The 20,862-nt window shown below is 39.3% G+C and overlaps 2 protein-coding genes across 3 annotated transcripts in view; one reads left to right on the forward strand and one right to left on the reverse strand.

Moving 5' to 3' along the window:
- Positions 1-129: 129 nt before the first annotated feature.
- Positions 130-6,343, reverse strand: dnajc22 (DnaJ (Hsp40) homolog, subfamily C, member 22). Its single transcript, XM_061902253.1, has 4 exons — positions 6,273-6,343; positions 5,357-5,960; positions 4,972-5,264; positions 130-662 (listed from the first exon to the last, which is right to left on the reverse strand). The coding sequence occupies exons 2-4, from the start codon at positions 5,898-5,900 to the stop codon at positions 486-488; spliced, it is 1,014 nt and encodes a 337-aa protein (XP_061758237.1). The 5' UTR covers positions 5,901-5,960; positions 6,273-6,343; the 3' UTR covers positions 130-485.
- Positions 6,344-13,373: 7,030 nt separating this feature from the next.
- The window catches only part of lmbr1l (limb development membrane protein 1-like), a 28,317-nt gene continuing 20,828 nt past the window's right edge, over positions 13,374-20,862 (forward strand). For both annotated transcript variants that reach the window (XM_061903356.1, XM_061903357.1), the window contains exon 1: positions 13,374-13,602. In XM_061903356.1, coding sequence (XP_061759340.1) covers positions 13,540-13,602 — 63 coding nt within the window. In that variant the 5' untranslated portion in view covers positions 13,374-13,539. The remainder of the gene's footprint in view (positions 13,603-20,862) is intronic.

Below are 20,862 nucleotides of genomic sequence, written 5' to 3' on the forward strand. Positions count from 1 at the left end.
AATTGTACGACACAGCTCTTGATTAGCAGATTGTCGAACGCATCGATTCTAGTCATATGCCAACGCATATCGATCATTAAGGGCAATGACACGCTTGGTGAGCCTGCTTATTTTATTGCTTGGGTTGGATTGCAATATTTTTATTAAGCTGTTTCATTCAATAATAAATTTAACATTTTGAAAATTAAAAATACAAAACTTTGCAAATGTAACATTTTATAGCAAACAAGAACGCATAAATCATGGTGTACTGTGCATTGGGATAGAATAGTTCAAGGGGGATACGACCAAATCACCACTAGGAGTCAGCAAATAGCTGTTTTTCTCACTAAGAGAGCCCCAATATAATAGCAGCAATGTTGTCTGTCAAGTACAAAGATGTCAGGTGACAATATGTATTATGTCCATACTGTACATATCTTTTTTCTATATTCACAAAGACCCTGAGCCAACTTTTTGGGCCAGTCAAGGAGGTAGAAGTGTGACTATTTGAAGCGATCCGGCCTGTGGCGCCTTAGAAGAACCTCATATGCTTCGTGGAGCTTTACGAACATTGCCTCAGCGTCCTTACTGGGGTTGTGGTCCGGGTGCCACACCTTAGCCAGCTCCCTGTAGCCACGGGTTATCTCTTCAAGAGAGGCTTGTGATCCCAAGGACATCAACTGTAACAGAAATATGACAATTCAATTTCATTTGATCAATTTCTGTTGCTCATCAGCATCTGAAGCCAATAACCCACTTAGAATTGACCCCATTGACCCCCACGAAAATGAAACTTAAGATTTCCGAGCCAGTCATAGAAGAAAATAATTACAATTCTGAAATATTTCATGTACAAACCAGCCATCCATGCATTTTATTTTAGATACCACTTGACAAACAGACAGAGGTGGGATACACCTTGGACTGGTCATCAGTCAATAACAGGGCACATATTGACAAACAACCACTCACATTTATGTTGTGATAATTAGCACTCAATCTAACACAATCTACACATATTGATGAGGCAACTATATACATGTTTGAATGGGACTTGCTGACAACAAAACAAGAGTTCCTGTGATGAATTTTGTCTTTGTTGACTCAAGAAATGTTGTTACAATGTTGGATACCAAAGCATCAAATCATAAGGTTACTGCATTGTGGCATTTTTGGATGTCTCTTTTGGCGGGGTTTTGCAGTCTGGCTACAATGTGACGTCACTACGAGGTGGAAGCAAAAATAAGATAAGAAAAATATAATTTTAAACTAGTTTTGGCATGTGTATAACAACACCAAAGTGCTATATGCGAACATACTCAGTGGCCTATAGTGGTTAGAATGCCCGCCCTGAGATCGGTAGGTTGGGAGTTCAAACCCGGCCGAGTCATACCAAAGACCAAAAAATGAGACCCATTGCCTCCCTGTTTGGCACTCAGCATCGAGGGTTGGAATTGGGGGTTAAATCACCATAAATGATTCCCAGGCGTGGCAATACTGATGCCCACTGCTCTCCTCAATTCCCAGGGGGTGATCAAGGGGATGGATCAAATGCATAGGACAAATTTCACCACACCTAGTGTATGTGTGACAATCATTGGTACTTTAACTTTGACATAAATGCAGCAAAAAGCAGATTTTTTATTTTTTTTTAGACATTCTCTGAATTGATCGGCGAATGTGTCAGTATACTGTATACAATGTTTATGAAGTTTATTTTCGTACCGAATCTGGACAAAAAGTAGCGTTGACAACTTCAAGATATATAATTAAACAGTGTACATATGAAAAAGATCAATTCTGAGGGTGGGGTGTGGTATCATTTGCAATCTGGGAACATCTCCAAAACCGAACATTTTGCAGACATACTCATTATAAGGGTTATAAAAGGTCATTATGGAGATACATTTACGTAAAAGGTACACCAAAGCAAATCAAATAGGTATTGTTTAGACTACAAGGAAGGGTTTTTAATGTAGAACAAAATTATTATAGTTCTCCTTTAATATTTGAACTTATAAAACATCTAGTAGTTGTGTTGCTCTGTTTCTGTCGCGTTCTGTTTCCGTTACGAGTCTGTGATTTGTCATCAGAAAGTAATTTTTATAGGGTGTAAATTTCTATAGATCAATAATGTATTTATATATCTTTATTTTAGTTTTAGTATATGGGGTTCAACTTCTCTATACTTGTATGAGTGATAGGAATGTTTGACGTTGGAGGTTCCACTATATAAATATGCTTAAAAATTGAAAACACAACCATCATACAAGGGCTGCAACTAACAATTATTCTAATAGTCGACTCGTCAGCGATTATTTTTTCGATTAGTCGACTAGTCAAATTTGTATTGCTCATGATCTGTTGTACACGTTTGAGTTTTACATTGAGTGCGCAACTTCATTTTAACTCATTTTTAAAACCTATTTGAGTAAATTCCACTGTATTAGAATAAAGAAATGTTTGAGAAACTAATGGATTTACTTTTGTACACAAAGTATATAACAGCAGTGAAAAATAAATCAACAGACTTAAAGTGTAAACATGATATTTAGTGCATAAAGTATTTTCATCCAGTTTTGTTAGGATCATTTAGCCGCCATCATTTACCTGAAGGGAAACAATTGTATGAACATTCTTGCCAGTCTATCAATTTAAATTTTATGAAGAGATTAGGCGTCAGTAGTTAATCTTTGTCGAACAATTTCTATAATCGATGTTTATGTTGGACTTCACGGTGGCAGAGGGGTTAGTGCATCTGCCTCACAATACGAAGGTCCTGAGTAGTCAGGGTTCAATCCCGGGCTCGGAATCTTTCTGTGTAGAGTTTGCATGTCCTCCCCGTGAATGCGTGGGTTCCCTCCAGGTACTCCGGCTTCCTCCCACTTCCAAAGACATGCACCTGGGGATAGGTTGATTGGCAACACTAAATTGGCCCTAGTGTGTGAATGTGAGTGTGAATGTTGTCTGTCTATCTGTGTTGGCCCTGCGATGAGGTGGCGACTTGTCCAGGGTGTACCTCGCCTTCCGCCCGATTGTAGCTGAGATAGGCACCAGCGCCCCACGCGACCCCAAAGGGAATAAGCGGTAGAAATGGATGGATGGATGGATGTTTATGTCAACTAATCGTTGCAACCCTACATCCTACTATACCAGGGGTGCCCATTACGTCGATCGCGATCGACTGGTCGATCTCGGAGGGTATGTCAGTCGATCTCAAGCCAAGCATTAAAAAATAGACATAAAAATGAGCAATCATCAATCATACCAAGACTTCACTTTCGTCAGTTGTTTGACATTCTCGGCACCCGAGGATCTTGTGAGATGACGCTGGCTGCTGCGAGCTCATATTTAAGAAAAAAATCACTAACAGGGCGGACGCAGAGAAACACATTTTATTTCTAGAGACTCCGTACCTACTGTCAAAACTCTAAAGACCGACTGCACAGTTCCTGTCTTCACCATAAAAGACCTGTTTCATCCTGCCTGTGCTAACAAAATAAGAGTCTCAGAAAGCTAGCGTGCACAAGCCAGCAAGCTACGGAGTTTGATGCCAATGTATTTCTCCCCCGCCCTCAGCGACCGCTTTCTCACTTGCTTGCCCACCCGCACAGTCACTGACGTCACTCACCTGCTGCCAGACATTAAAGGGCCACACACATATGCTACTCTCATAACAAAGTGTTTAAAAACGAGTATGCAAGTTGGACAAATGAAATGCCAAATCCAACCACTTTCATGTGGTTTTGTACAGAAAGGAGGACTTTTTTTTTCCTCCATTTGAAAATGCGGACGTTATCAGCACCACTGTCTAATTCCAATCAATGCAAGTCATCAGAATCAAATACACCAACTTATATTCTTGTCTTCATGAAAGAAAGGAATCTATGTGTGTTAAACATGTTTGTATTATCATTACACACCATTAACTTGTTAACAAAAATGTCTCTTTCATAAATAAATAAATATAAATTATAAATAGGAATGAGGTAGATCTCCTCGACTTGGTCAATTGAAAAGTAGCTCGCCTGCAGAAAAAGTGTGAGCGCCCCTGTACTATACTATCGGATTGAAAGTTTGAAATCCCGCAATATAAAAAAAACAATGCATTGTGGGATATGAAGTATGTTTATGTGGGCTGTAGTGTTCTGTTCTTTTTTTTTTCAAAAATGTAAAACAAGATGCAAATATGCTGCATTAAGAACTGCCACGATCATTCACACGATTGCTTCAGGAAAAAAAAAATTATGTGGTGAGATTTTTCTCATTTACAAAATAAAACGTTACTTTTTGCTCCATCACCTGACATGTCGGTCGGGATATGGCGTTTTTAAACAAGTGAGTTTAAATAAAAGCATGTCAAACTGTTTCACACATAGCATTTAATTGTCTGCTAGCATTTGCCAAACAATGTACCTTATTTTGGGAAGAAAACATGTTGTGTGTTTACTTGGAGTGATGTTAGCCCAAAAAATAAATGATTATTTCTTTCAGAGAAAAAGCACCAAATTGTCAAAGTATTTTAAAAGTGATAATGGCTGTGTATGTTTGATCAAGGCTTTTGTTTACATTCCTCTGAAATTAAGATACTCTTCTATTTCCGATGGAATATTTGCAGGTCTTGCAATCACCTAAAGCTGGTTTGTCTGTGAGCCTTTACAGATTTACATTCCAAAATTATTTACTGTTATAAAAACTGACTCGTTAGAATGATCGCGGCAGGTCATCTAAATTGCATGTCCAGTGGAGGTGCTCATGCAGGTCACTTTCATAGATTCTACATATTTTGTCAATGTACCGAGCCTTTGAAACAAGGTTCAGTTAGCCTTGGTACGATCCCTTACATTTTTTTTTACGGCCCACTTTGTTACTCACTCTTGCGCAGCACCGTGTCCGACTCAGCGATGTAAACAAAATCTTTTGCCTTCAAACATTGCAACCACAGCTCACAAAGCATTGCAAGAGCCTATACTATGTCAATATACTCACTTCCAGGGCCTCTTTCTCACGCTGAGTGTAGTCTTTAACCAATATTTCCAGCATCGTTTTCAGGGCCTCTTCATAGTACCCACCTCCAGTGAAGACGCACAGGATACGATATGGCATTAGGAAAATGTACTCCACCACACTTCTGAGCCAAGGAAGAAACCAGAAAAAATCCAGTAATGCAGCCACACAGTCCGACAGATAGTAAAACGTGGCTGTGGTATTATGGAAAACACAATACGCTAATGGAGTAGAGAAGGCCAGCCAAGCAAGACCCAGCCTATAAAGCCTTGGACCTAAAAAAAGAAGATGATAGTGCTATGAATCGAAGTGGAAAACTGTAGTATGCTTCTTCTGACAGCTGATTAATGTTTGTCATTTGTCTCACCAAGTTCCTGTGTTCCTGCCTGGGGTTTCTTGTACCTGCGATGTTGTGCAGCTGTGATACTGGCTGCCAGGCTGATAGGAAGTGGGGATAAAGTGCTGCCGTAGAATATTGGGGATGTTATCAGACTGGCGGTGAGTGTTTTTGAGAGATCAGATGTCTGTTGGCCAACAGTGGACACTAAATGCACACCGGCACCCACACATAAAGGCAGGACCATCAAGTAGAAGAAACTGAGGGAGCTCAGTCCAATCAGAGCCACTGTACCGAAATAGATTCCAACGCACATCTGGCCAGCAAATCTAACAAGGCTTACTGGTGGAGGCACCATTGTTGAAGGTCTTCTCCTCTCCTCCTCTGTGTGTTGATTGGCTTCACCAACGTACGCAGGAATACGTGTAATCTCTCGGAGCCAACCAATGCCAAACCCTCCCATTGTTAGCATCCATAACAGGGCATGGCTGTCTCTTCCTAGATAAAAATGGTGAAGGCCAAAAAGCCCACCTCCTGCCCACAGGGCATAGGCTACTATGACACGTTTTACCATGGTGTGACCACTGCGGATCAGCCTTTGTACAGGTGAGAAGTAAACATACTCAGTGAGTGCCTATGGGGAGGAAACACATTCAGTACAAAACATGTATAATTCCAAAGTTTCATAGAATGCGTGAAATCCAATCATGCAATATGTACACATATATTCATCTTTATATATAATGGCATTATTTACTTATTCTTTACCTTAATTCATTACAAACAAAAGCAATACATAAGACAGTATTCTACAAAGGGTTCTATGAACAGCGTGTTTTAAGACATACCGCTTTTTAAAAAGCAGTACATTCCAATGAGATCAGAGTACCAAGTACAAAGATCAATTGTTTATTCTACTTGCCAAAATAATTTCATTGTTGTTTACCTTCCCAAAATATGTAAGTCCTTCAGATGACCAGTCCTTTTCTGTCCTTTCTACAATTGAAGTTGCTGCGTGTTGTTGCAAGAATTTGGACTTTGGATTATGACAATGAAACTGTTGAGGGCTCAGCACGTGGTACACATCAACATTTAGGGCCCTGGATTGTTATTGCTGATAAGAAGAGAAAATGTTGGAGTACTCAGTTTGTTTTACTGTATATATATATAAAATGCTATTATTCATAATGTAATGCGTATATTATTTTGTTGCCATTATGTGTAACCACAACATAATGGCACAACACCAGGCGGAGCTTCAAAAACCACGTCAAACCCAGATTCCGATCTAACAATGGTCTTAACTCATTCTCCTTCTATGCCACATCAATATGGAATGCACTCCCAACAGGTGTAAAAGAAAATGCATCTCTATCCTCCTTAAAAACCGCACTAAAAGAACACCTCCAGGCAGCTCCAACCCTAGCCTTACTCCCTCCCCCCACCAGATACCACCTCCCCTGATTGTAAATAATTAAATGTAAATAATCAAATGTATATACTTGTTCTTGTACTTTCTGAGCTCACTATGTTCACCGCTCCTGTACTTACAGTATCCTTCGAAGTGAGACCTACACTGTTACAATGTCCTTTTTCAGATGATATAATGGTTGATGACTGAAATATGCTGAAAGTAACTCAACCTAACCCCCCGGCCCCAACCCTGTCCGCACCCCACCCCCCAGATTGTAGATAATGTAAATTCAATGTATATACTCTGATGATTAACTTCTGTGATGACTGTATTATGCTGATAGTATACAAACCCCGTTTCCATATGAGTTGGGAAATTGTGTTACATGTAAATATAAACGGAATACAATGATTTGCAAATCAATTTCAACCCATATTCAGTTGAATATGCTACAAAGACAACATATTTGATATTCAAACTGATAAATGTTTTTTTTTTTGCAAATAATCATTAACTTTAGAATTTGATGCCAGCAACACGTGACAATGAAGTTGGGAAAGGTGGCAATAAATACTGATAAATTTGAGAAATTCTCATCAAACACTTATTTGGAACATCCCACAGGTGTACAGGCTAATTGGGAACAGGTGGGTGCCATGATTGGGTATAAAAGCAGCTTCCATGAAATGCTAAGTAATTCACAAACAAGGATGGGGCGAGGGTCACCAATTTGTAAGCAAATTGTCGAACAGTTTTAAAACAACATTTCTCAACGAGCTATTGCAAGGAATTTAGGGATTTTATCATCTACGGTCGGTAAAATCATCAAAAGGTTCAGAGAATCTGGACAAAAATCTGCACGTAAGCGATGATATTACGGACCGTTGATCCCTCAGGCGGTACTGCATCAATAACAGACATCAGTGTGTAAAGGATATCACCACATAGGCTCAGGAACACTTCATAAAACCACTGTCAGTAACTACAGTTGGTTGCTACATCTGTAAGTGCAAGTTAAAAGTCTGCTATGCAAAGCCAAACCCATTTATCAACAACACTAAGGGACGCCGCTGACTTCGCTGGGCCCGAGCTCATCTAAGATGGACTGATGCAAAGTGGAAAGGTGTTCTGTGGTCTGACGAGTCCACATTTCAAATTATATTTAGAAACTGTGGACGTGGTGTCCTCTGTAACAAAGAGGAAAATAACCATCCGGATTGTTATAGGCGCAAAGTTCAAAAGCCAGCATCGGTGATGGTCTGGGGGTGTATTAGTGCCAAAAGCATGGGTAACTTACACATCTGTGATGGCACCATTAATGGTGAATGGTCCATATAGGTTTTGGAGCAACATATGTTGTCCTCCAAGCAACGTTATCATGTACACCCCTGCTTTTTTCAGCAAGACAATGCCAAGCCACGTGTTACAACAGCGTGGTTTCGTAGTAAAAGAGTGCGGGTACTTTCTTGGCCCGCCTGCAGTCCAGACCTGTCTCCCATCGAAAATGTGTGGCGCATTATGAAGCGTAAACCACGACAGCAGCTGTTGAACGACTGAAGATCCATACATAAAACAACAATGGGAAAGAATTCCACTTTCAAAGCTTCAACAATTAGTTTCCTCAGTTCCCCAACGTTTATTGAGTGTTGTTAAAAGAAAAGGTGATGTAACACAGTGGTGAACATGCCCTTTCCCAACTACTTTGGCATGTGTTGCAGCCATGAAATTCTAAGTTAATTTTTATTTGTAAAAAAAAATAAAGTTTCTGAGTCTGGACATCAAATATATTGTCTTTGTAGTTTATTCAACTGAATATGGGTTGAAAGGGATTTGTAAATTATTGTATTCCGTTTATATTTACATCTAAAACAATTTCCCAACTCATATGGAAACGGGGTTTGTATATTTGGACCATGCATTGATTAACGTGCATCCCGACTTAAACGAGTTGAAAAACTTATTTGGGTTTTACCATTTAGTGGTCAGTTGTACAGAATATGTACTGTACTCTGCAATCTACCAATAAAAGTTTCAATCAATCAATCAATCAAAGCTGCATCTGTCGCATTTTTCCCTGTTTTCCTCTCGGAAAAATAATCCATAGCAGCAAAACATTGCACAGTTTATAAACATTTAAAACTCTAAATCCATTTTTTTATTTTTTTTTATTTTACCAGTTACAACAACAGAAGTGCTGTGCAGGGGTCTTAAACGTTTTCCAGGCTAAGGACCCCCAAACGAATGGAAAGATAGAGTGGGGACCCCCTACTTATATAGCCTGTATAAAATTGTGTTTTAAATAGTGTTGTCAAATGAATAATATTTTCAATCATATCAATCAAACATTTTTACTATTGATGAATTGTGATTAATCACATTAAATAACTTGCTTATATAATTTAAATTAAATGATTAATATTTTCAATCAAATTAATCAAACATTATAATTTTGAATAAATTCTGATTAATCGCAGTAAATCACTTGCTTATATAATTTAGATTGACCTAAAAAAAGACCCCAATCTTTTGACATCAAAGCAATTTTATTGACAGAATGTCATACACAAACATTTTCTAAATGTTGTCAAAACTTGCTAACAACTCATTCTGAAGTCCTGTCAAGTTGTATTTTGATGCGCAATTTGCCAGCAAGCACACCAGTCTAAGTCCATCAATCCATCCATTCTCTACCGCTAATTCCCTTTGGGGTCGTGGGGGGCGCTGGTGCCTATCTCTACAATCGGGCGGAAGGCGGTGTACACTCTGGACAAGTCGCCCTCATCGCAGGGCCAACATAGATAGACAGACAACATTCACACACTAGGGCCAATTTAGTGTTGCCAATCAACCTATCCCCAGGTGCATGTTTTTGGAAATGGGAGGAAGCCGGAGTACCTGGAGGGAACCCACGCATTCACAGGGAGAACATGCAAACTCCACACAGAAAGATCCCGAGCCCGGGATTGAACCTAGGACTACTCAGGACCTTCGTATTGTGAGGCAGGCTCACTAACCCCTCTACCACCGTGCTGCACCCAGTCGGAGTCTCCACATTCATATTAGCGGTAACGTATGCATCGACCTGATAACTGACATGATCAAAGCCCACAACTTTTAGGTACATCTGCAGATAAGGTAAAGGAGCATGTGCGCTCAGAATAAATTGAATGAATAATGTGCGTATTTACATTATTTATCTGCAAATTTCTTGTGACTAGTCATGAGTTAACTGATTATTTTTGACAGTCTTAGTTTTATATTAAACTGGTCCTAATGGTACCTTATTGTTGAGTTAAAGTTAAAGTACCGTCACAAGTGTCACGTAAGTGTCACACACACACAAGGTGTGGCGAAATTATTCTCTGCATTTGACCCATCACCCCTGATCACCCCCTGGGAAGTAAGGGGAGCAGTGAGCATCAGCGATGGCTGCGGCCGGGAATCATTTTTGGTGAATTTACCCCCAATTCCAACCCTTGATGCTGAGTGCCAAGCAGGGAGGTAATGGGTCCCATTTTTACAGTCTTTGGTATGATTCGGCCGGGGTTCGAATTTACAACCTACCGTATTTAGATAATGCAGCACCACTTATAGCTAGCTGTTAACTAGCGTGTTAATCGCCTACTGAAAACTCAAGCGCTAATCGCTAACTGGTAGCATATGCCACTAATCGCTATTTGGTTACTCGAGTGCCAATCACCAGCTATCTTAAATGCGATTATGAATATAGTAATACAATTTTTTACTCATTTTTTTATTTTAAACAAGATACACTGAGTAGGGTGGCCATGCTCCTGTCATTTTTAAACTACACCGTTAATGTGTGTTTGAAATAAATTAAATTTGTGGAAAAACTGTGGGGAATATGAAAACATATACTTGGAAAAAAAGTCTTATCACCCAAAAATGTTGACTACCCACCTGCAGTACGCATGGACACCCCTAGGGCTGGGCTATTCAACTAGCCACCCGTTTAGTTCAAAACGTGAGAGACACTTTTATTTTGCAGAACATTTCTTAAAACTCCAGAGTGCTTCTGTTGCATAGAGAACTTAGGAACAGTGTAAGCACATTGGCAGATCCTTGCATCTAAAGGCCAGCTTACAGTATAGCGTACACTTGCATTTTACATAAAAGGGCTATTTTGTCCTGAAATGTGTAACTCGGATAAAGAAAATAGGCAAAAACAAATGTTCACTACAGAGAATGCTAAAGGGAGATGTCCGCCCTCCCGATCTTAAGCTTTCTTGAAACGTGAACCCAATAATATTTTAGTTAAATAGCCCTGCCCAAAGGGTAGTGGACCACTGGTGTAGTGTGCAAACGTTATGCAGTCCTACTTTAAAAATGATTACGACTTTTCAGTAATTGCTGAGTGCTTGTTGTTTTTTGTTGTTTGTGTTGTTTACTTAATAATCACAATAGAATCATTATAAAAAGACAATTAAATTATGTTTTTTTTATTTTATTGAATATAATGTATTCATAATTACTTTACTGCAGAGATTGCATGCTCGAGAAACCAACATTTCTCTAGTGCATTTTTTTCCTTTTTTTTAATCCTTCCTCACGCCTATCCATACACCAGTCAGGACTCAACCTGTACACATTCACAGCCTTACACACTGTTAGCACTTACAGAACTCTTCAAATGTCCCCAAAAGCATTAGAAAAAAACACAAAGCTATTCAAAGAGAGCCACTCCAAGCAGACTTTAAGATTTGCATGCGTTCTGGAACTGCAGGTTGCTTACACCTGGCGTAGACATTTTCATGGCACCAAGCAAGAGCTTTTCTGCCTGTCACTCACATGCACAAGAGAATCTGACTTACTTAATTGCACCACTGTTTTATTGCAATGCTGTTGATTCGTTTTTTACTTATAGAGAAAATGTTATTAAAGAAAGATCATAAACAATTTTTATTTGTTGATTTTTTTTGTCTTTGAAAATATTTTTACAAAATCAAGTCATGAAAATTAAGGCTAGTCATATATAGGGGTGGATATTGTAAAAGAGTATTTGAAATACTGTACTGTAAAAATCTGGGTATCTTCTATACAAGCCAAATAGGTATGCTCTATTGCAGGTGTCTCCAACCTTTTTTGCACCACGGACCGGTTTAATGTAGGCATTATGTCAGGTTCAAACACTGATGATGTCTATTAAACAGACAAGAAGCAAGGAATTAACCAGACACAGGATTCAATTTTGCTCAATGAGGAGCAACGTCTGGGCTGTACTCTTTGTACAGTCTTTCACCATGCTCTGACGAAAGGTTGCACGCCTCCTCTTTTATTTGGACTTTCCCTGATTACATGATAACAGCTGTTTCTAAAGGATGGGGGGGTCGTAAACATCCGTTGCCCTCGGCCACAAAACAGAGGGGCGGGGGGGTCAGGTCTTGCTTCCTCTCCGCTTTGTAGATCTCAAATCAAGACATGATCTTCCTGTGGATCGCAATAGATTAAAGAAACCGACACCCTCATGTTGCTTCCCATCGTACACAGTGGAGTTTTACAAGCCTTTTGATTGGTAAGATCAAAGATGGCTTTTGTCTGCTCGCTGGGAACTCATGGCATCAGAAAGTTTTGTGATAACTTACATACAAATATTCTGACACATTATTTTCAAGGACCAGCTTTCCACTTTTGCCCGATAAATACAGCAATAATAAGTGCGTGAAAAATACAACTCACTATAATGCAGAATTAGTGGGAGTTATGGGCTTATTTCTTTGCAATGAGATCACTAGCAGGCTACCATCAACCTGCTGGGGGCTACAATCTGTCACATTTCTATTTTATATATTTTCATTAATGTGCATTGTATAATGTCACAAAGTTATAACAAATGGCAACTTCCTATAGGGACAAGCGGTAGGAAATGGATGGATGGAACTTCCTATGAGGAGTTTTATTGTACATCTACCATGAATTGATTAACGTGGACCCCGACTTAAACAAGTTGAAAAACGTATTCTGGTGTTACCATTTAGTGGTCAATTGTACGGAATATGTACTGTACTGTGCAATCTACTAATAAAAGTCTCAATCAATCATCCATCCATTTCCTACCGCTTGTCCCTGTTGGGGTCGCAAGGGGTGCTGAAGCCTATCTCAGCTGCATTCGGGCGGAAGGCAGGGTACACCCTGGATAAGTCGCCACCTCATCACAGGGCCAACACAGATAGACAGACTACATTCACTCAATCAATCTATAAACCAGTTTATGGGTGTGTCTCGTGGGACAGGCAAAAGTTAAGTCGAAGAAAATGCATTCGTTTATAAATTATTTAATGTTTCTCTGCGGCCCGGTAGCAAATGGGTCACGGACCGGTACTGGTCCCCTGTCCAGTGGTTGGGGACCACTGCAGTCTATTGCACAAAAAAGCTTTAGGAGAAATGTAAGCAGCATAAGTGAAATACTGTACTGCTTTCGTATGCTTGCATAACATACAGTAGACCTTTCAGTATGAGACTACCTTCCCTGGTATGTTTAGTATGAAGTCAAAACATACCTTTCTGCATTGGAGATGACTGAGACTTTGAACCATGGAGATGATAGACACATTTGACAGGCTACCTGAGGCTCTTTCGTGGCCTTCCTCTCCCGCGCGTAAGCCCCGCCCCTTAGCCCCGCCTCCCTGGCTTCTTAACTGACTGAGCGTAGCATCATGCTAGCTCACAGCCTCAGCTGGATGTCCGCGGCATTCCTGGCAAAAATGTTTTTGTTTTTAACGTTTTGACAAATTCTTCTCCGGTGCTTTAAAGCCAGACGTTGTTGTTATGTTGTCGGAGGATGGAAACGAATGACGTGTCGGTGAGGGAGCAACTTTTCCACAACCGTGTCCGGGAGACGATAGTAAGTGCTGCCTTAACTGAAGAGTCTACCATCATGCATGATTAGTAAACAACAAGGCGGTATCACCCGTAAGGTTCTATTTCTTACTCATAACCATTTTTATTCCATCCAGGGGACTAAGTCTGAGTAGCTCATTTGGAATAGTTAATGCACTGAAATGCCACATAAACGCGACTCAAGGTTGGAAATTGAAGGACTGGCTCCTGTTAATCAGTGCGCAGATGCAGCTGCGGACTGAAGTGATCAATCCATATTCTATTTTAAACTCGTCCTGCTATTTTTCTATGTTTGCATTTTTTTAGTTTTTTATCGTTTTAATGAGTCCTTTGAAAATTGTGTAACAGCTCGTGTTGAACTTCAGTACAACAGTTACAGCGAGACATACGTGTTGTGACCTTTAACCCCAAAGGTACACTAGCACTGCACTTTTTTGTGATCTGTCATGGTTAAGACACACAGTGTGCACTAAACAAAATCAAATTACTACATTTAATCAGTTGAAATAAGCCCTTTTTGAAAATGCATATACTATAATTTCCGGGCTATAGTGCACTGGTATTTAAGTGCAGTTTGTTTACCACTTAGGCTTTCAGTGATGTCCGACTTGAATGATCCATCCATCCATTTCCTACCGCTTATTCGCTTTTGGGGTCACAGGGGGCGTTAGTGCCTATCTCAGCTACCACCCTGGACAAGTCGCTACCTCATCGCAGGGGCAACACAGATAGACAGACAACATTCACACTCACATTCACACACTAGGACCAATTTTGTGTTGCCAATCAACCTATCCCATGGTGCATGTCTTTGGAAGTGAGAGGAAGCTCCGGGTACTCACGCAGTCAGGTGGAGGACATGCAAACTCCACATAGAAAGATCCCGAGCCCGGGATTGAACCCAGGACTACTCAGGACCTTCGTATTGTGAGGCAGACACACTAACCCCTCTTTCACCGTGCTGCCCGACTTGATTACCTCTCAAAATACCATCATTTCTGTCACAACATGATCATTGCTGGAGAAATACTATATAGGAACACATTTATGCCCTACTGCACTGCAAAAAGTCAGTGATCAAAAACAAGAAAAACAAATACAAAAATTAGGGGTATTTTATTTGAACGAGGCAAAATTATCTGCCAATAGAACAAGAAAATTTGGCTTGTCAAGACTTTCAAAAACAAGTCAAATTTTCTAACATCAATGTACCCAAAAAATACCTTTTTAAAATAAGTTTATTCTCAATAATAAATGTCTTAATGTTGCATACTATTTGATTGCAAATTAGATTCTTCAGGCATTTACTGCATCCGCTTCGATCGATTATTGGAGTGGGGTTTCTTTGCGCATTCCAGGCTCCCAGTAGTAGTGACTTCTTGAAGAAATTAAGCTTTCTTGCCAAGTGTATTGAAACAATGATTAATTTCTCGAGGCCTCAAACATATGAGGGACACAAGTTTGCTAAAAACTCGAGCTGGTCGGATCATGGGAACGGCTCACGACAGATATTTGCCTTTTTTAACTGATCGACAATCGACTGGGCTCGGGATCTCAGTGTTTTCAGAACTAAAGATTGTACTCGCATGGAAAAGGCCTTCCAAAGGCTAGCACACTCAAGGTGACACTATTACATTTTCTAGATTCCTTGTTAGACACATGCTGTATGAAGTGCGTGTAAATGTGCTGCGCGTCTTGCCGGAAACCGGCTTGAATTTGTGACCAAGTTAAAATTAATCCACAGTGCAAAGACATTTCTAAGATTCTTACCACCATGGCAGAAAGTAAGCTAAGTATCCTCCAAATTACTGGAGGACGATAGAAAATGGAATGGGTAAGCATCCTATACACACGCACACCGAGCAGGATGACACAAGAAGCTAAATACTAGCTTCAATGTAAAGTAGGGGGTGATCAATCCAGATGTCGATATCAAGTGTAATATTATTATATACAAACCCCATTTCCATATGAGTTGGGAAATTGTTTTAGATGTAAATAATATAAACGGAATACAATGATTTGCAAATCATTTTCCACCCATATTCAGTCGAATATGCTACAAAGACAACATATTTGATGTTCAAACTGATAAAGACATTTTTTTCGCAAATAATCATTAACTTTGGAATTTGATGCCAGCAACACGTGACAAAGAAGTTGGGAAAGGTGCCAATACATACTGATGAAGTTGAGGAATGCTCATCAAACACTTATTTGGAACATCCCACAGGTGTGCAGGCTAATTGGGAACAGGTGGGTGCCATGATTGGGTATAAAAACAGCTACCCAAAAAATACTCTGTCTTTCACAAGAAAGGATGGGGCGAGGTACACCCCTTTGTCCACAACTGCTTGAGCAAATAGTCAAACAGTTTAAGAACAACGTTTCTCAAAGTGCAATTGCAAGAAATTTAGGGATTTTAACATATACGGTCCATAATATCATCAACAGGTTCAGAGAATCTGGAGAAATCACTCCATGTAAGCGACATGGCCGGAAACCAACATTGAATGAGCGTGACCTTCGATTACTCAGACGGCACTGTATCAAAAACCGACATCAATCTCTATAGGATATCACCACATGGGCTCAGGAACACTTCAGAAAACCACTGTCACAAAATACAGTTCGTCCCTTTCCCAACTACTTTGGCACGTGTTGCAGCTATGAAATTCTAAGTTAATTATTATTTGCAAAAATAAAAAAAAGTTTGAGTTTGAACATCAAATATCTTGTCTTTGTAGTGAATTCAATTGAATATGGGTTGAGAAGGATTTTCAAATCATTGTATTCCGTTTATATTTACATCTAACACAATTTCCCAACTCATATGGAAATGGGGTTTGTAAAGAATACTAAAGTGATTAGATTCATGAATTCTAGTGACATATTTATTTGGGGCTTTTCTCTAGTGACTCAAAGCGCTTTACATAGTGAAACCCATTATCTTAAGTTACATTTAAACCAGTGTGGGTGGCACTGGGAGCAGGTGGGTAATGTATCTTACCCAAGGACACAACTGCAGTGATTAGGATGGCAGAAGCATGGATCCAACCTGGAACCCTCAAGTTGCTGGTGCATGGTTGCTTTTCCAGCCAAGCCACGCTGCCCTAAACATGTCATGTACAGTCTTTCACCAATCTATCCATTTTCTACCGCTTGACACTCTTGGGGTCTTTGGGGTGCTGGTGCCTATCCCAGCTGCATTCGTATCTTGTTCTTATTACAAAATATTTTTTTTTGCTAATTTTGTTGTTTACAAATTTGGGGAGTAAGTTTCTGGATACAGGAAGGCTTTGAGTGGATAACCTAAATGATTTAAACGGGAGCCGATTTTGTTTACTCTGCTCTATCCACTTTATTTTGTTAAACACATTGTATGTAGTATTCAATGCCATACATTTGATTTTACAACATTACTAAAAAAAAATCAAATTTGAACAAGATAAGCTTTATAAAAATGTGTTATTGCTTTTACTTTAGGGGCTTGCTATAAAAAAAATTTCAGCTCTTTTATAAGTTGCCATATTATCAGATCAGGACTTGAAATCAGAACAAATCTGAGGTTAAAACATAGGATTGGGCCATCCATATCAAAAACATAAACTTCAGTGGAGTTTGTCAGCCGTGAGCATCCCAATGTGCAACGTATACTTGGATTTGCATCTGGTGTGTTGTTTCTTATTTTGTGTTTAACTAACCAAATTCAACAAAATAACCCCATCGTGTTTCTGACGCACACATTTTGAAACGATCAAATAAAAGCCATTGTAAATTCAAACTTCACAATGAAGTGGGAAAACACAGGAATAAGGAACTACGGCAGTAATATGGTTCATGTCAACATACTGACAGTGTATTTGTACAATTTTAAAATACAGTGGTACCTTAACATACCAGTATTTTGAGCGTCAAGCTGTCTACAATTTTTGTTTTGCTTTAAGATTCAAGCACAATAATCAATAGCTGTACCCCTACTGTACAGTAAGTTAAAATGAGCAGACACTGTGCTAGTGGGTCAACAAACAAGAGGGAAAATGTGTCAATGTATTGTTTCTCAAAAAGAAAATGACCCACATCTTAGCAACCCCTTCCCACTTCAATATATGTGCCAGTGTTGCATTTTATAATGTCACTAAAATGAAGAATGCCTGTTAAATTATTTATAGTAATTTTGATTATTGTATTTATCACAGTTATCTATGCGTTTTTCCCCATAATGGATTATTCTTTTAAACGGGGTAGATTTGTCAGCATCCATTAAATTGAATAAAACGATATCACACAGAACAAGCCATTTGCTTCAACAAAAAGCTGCTCTCATTACAGAAAGTGTAATATAAAGTGCCTAATTTAGACTTATTTATACCAACATGACCTACTGTTTTCTCAGATGTTTGTTTTAGCAAGTTTCATACAAAACAAACATCTTATTTTGCTTATTCCGAAATAATTGCTAACAAAATCCTTCACATATAACTGGTTTTACCTAAGATTTTCAGCTTTTTGCAGATAATATGGTAGGCTTGATACTATTGTGACCTGTCACTGTCAGCAATGTGTAGTGTTGAGTTTGTGACGTCTGAATGCTTCTTTGGCTGGGAACGTGTCAGTGAATTGGGAAAGTAGATACTTGAAACATTCTCAACAAAGTACATTGTACAATAAGCAGAAACAATTAGGAACAAACATGTTAATACTAATTAATAATGAAGGCTTTATTTTATTTCTGTATAAGATTTTTTTTAAACCTTTTTAGAGAAAATGTATGTATCGCTGATTATGTAATTATATGATTATGTCATATGGACCATGTCCATTGACATGGCCCCACTGTCACTAGTATACTGGCAAGCTGTATTTGCCAAGTAATATATAGTAAATTTGATCATTATCACAAGAATCTGTACTATATATCGCAACATAGACTTAAGGCAATATTGCCCAGCTGAGTGAGTGTGTGGAAAAATATTTTTTGGGTTGCTTTGGTGGGGTTACGGTCGACAGTAGCCAGTTTTGCAACAAATCATTTGATCGACCACGTCATCTTTTACGTCATAGTGGAAGCTGCTCCAATTTCGTTGTTCTTTGAACATGTTCACTGCAATAATGACAATAAAACTCTATTCTATTCTAAGCTACAATACAGTAGTGGTCTGTGTATAGTATGTGCCTGAAAACTGTCAGCGAGTAGAATATTTTAATTTCAGCCAAGTTCCAGGTGCCAGGGTTCTGTTCATGTGGGATAAATTGGGTTGAAGCTTATCTTATCTATCTTATCCTATCGCATCTTTTAACAGGTTGTGTGTATATTGTATGTTGGTGACTATTTGTGCTTTACTTGCAGAAAAATAAGTCCAAATTACTTCCCGCTTCAGTCTGAAACCATTTTAGCTGAGCTTCATTCCAGGAAGTTAATATCCTTGTTGCCTATTGCTTCGCACTTACAAGTTCTGAGACTGAATGCCAACTGGCTGATCTTTCCATGTGGAGTTTGCACATTTGTCACATTCTTGGCTGATATTCTTACATGCATTTTGCCTTCATCACTCCAACCTGAGATAATTGTCGCTTTTGAGTGGTTTTTATATGTGTGATTTTAATTAGTTACCCTGCTGATTCCAACTGTGCTCTCCTCAAACATCAATGGTCATTTTCTCAACAGTGGCAAAGCGTATTTATGCTGGCTGGTTGGGTGGATTTTTTTTGGTGGATGGTAAAAACTTGGCTAAGACTGCAACATGGCCTAACTTAACCACTTAGGTAAATGGGGACCCCATTGGCAAGGATGAACAATCCTTGACCAACTATTTGGTAGGGAATGCAGGGATAATTTAGGGCACACTTAAACTGGTACAAATTATCATGTTAACCCTCCCTCCCTGTCCTTTCACTGGCACGCATGCACTGCACACATTTTTTTGAGTGAGTCTGTTTTCCTTTAATTGTGCAAGAGCTTGAGCGCAGCATGGAGCACTTACTCTAATTAAACAATCCTTAATTTAAATGGTGTCCAGTTTGTTCGGTTGCATTGCTTATTTTAAAATCCGGCCCGGGAATAACACCAGACCTGCCCCGGCCCCCAGTGCAGCTCAAAACTTAGGAGAGACTTTACATTTTTGCAGAAAATTCCTAGAAACACTATAGAACTCCTGTTGTATAGAGCAGTTTTTCTTAGCCGTAGGGCCAGGGCCCATTATCGGGCTACGAGCGCTTCCTAGAAGGCCGCTAAAAAGTATCTGTTCGTCAGCTGTGGTCTGTCAATTGTAATACACTTTTCCACCACTTGTGGCAGTAATGACAATCTCAAACAGAAGAAGTCTGGAGCAGAGAAGTTTAAGTACAAAAAATATGACTAAAGTGGTGAAGCCGTGTTTTCATTTGCACTTTAATTTTATTTACATTTTGTAATAAACATATTCATTATTATACGCGTCCTTTTGTTGACTGAAGTTGTGTTGCGACTAGAGATGTCCGATAATGTTTTTTTTGCCGATATCTGATATTCCGATATTGTCCAACTCTTAATTACCGTTTCCGATAGCAACCGATACATACAGTCATGGAAGTATCACATTGTTATGCCTAACTTTGTTGTGATGCCCCGTTGGATGCATTAAACAATGTAACAAGGTTTTCCAAAATAAATCAACTCAAGTTATGGAAAAAAATGCCAACGCGGCACTTCCATTTTTATTTTTGAAGTCACGAAGTGCATTATTTTTTTAACATGCCTCAAAACAGCAGCTTGGAATTCGGGACATGTACTCCCTGAGAGAGCATGAAAAGGTTGAGGTGGGCAGGGTTGAGGTGGGAGGGTACAGGGTAGCGGGGGGTGTATATTGTAGCGTTCTGGAAGAGTTATGCTGCAAGGGGTTCTGGGTATTGGTTCTGTTGTGTTTATGTTGTGTTACGGTGCGGATGTTCTCCCGAAATGTGTTTATCATTCTTGTTTGGTGTGGGTTCACAGTGTGGGGCATATTTGTAATCGTGTTAAAGTTGTTTATACGGCCACCCGCAGTGTGACCTGTATGGCTGTTGAATAACTATGCGTTGCATTCACTTGTGTGTGTGAAAAGCCGTAGATATTATGTGACTGGGCGGCATGCAAAGGCAGTGCCTTTAAGGTTTATTGGCGCTTTGTACTTCTCCCTACGTCCATGTACACAGCGGCGTTTTAAAAAGTAAAACATTTTACTTTTTGAAAGAGATTTCGATAATTTCCAATATTACATTTTAAAGCATTTATTGGCCGATAATA

This window comes from Nerophis ophidion, linkage group LG06, assembly GCF_033978795.1.
Source record: "Nerophis ophidion isolate RoL-2023_Sa linkage group LG06, RoL_Noph_v1.0, whole genome shotgun sequence".
Taxonomy (NCBI): Eukaryota; Metazoa; Chordata; class Actinopteri; order Syngnathiformes; family Syngnathidae; genus Nerophis; species Nerophis ophidion.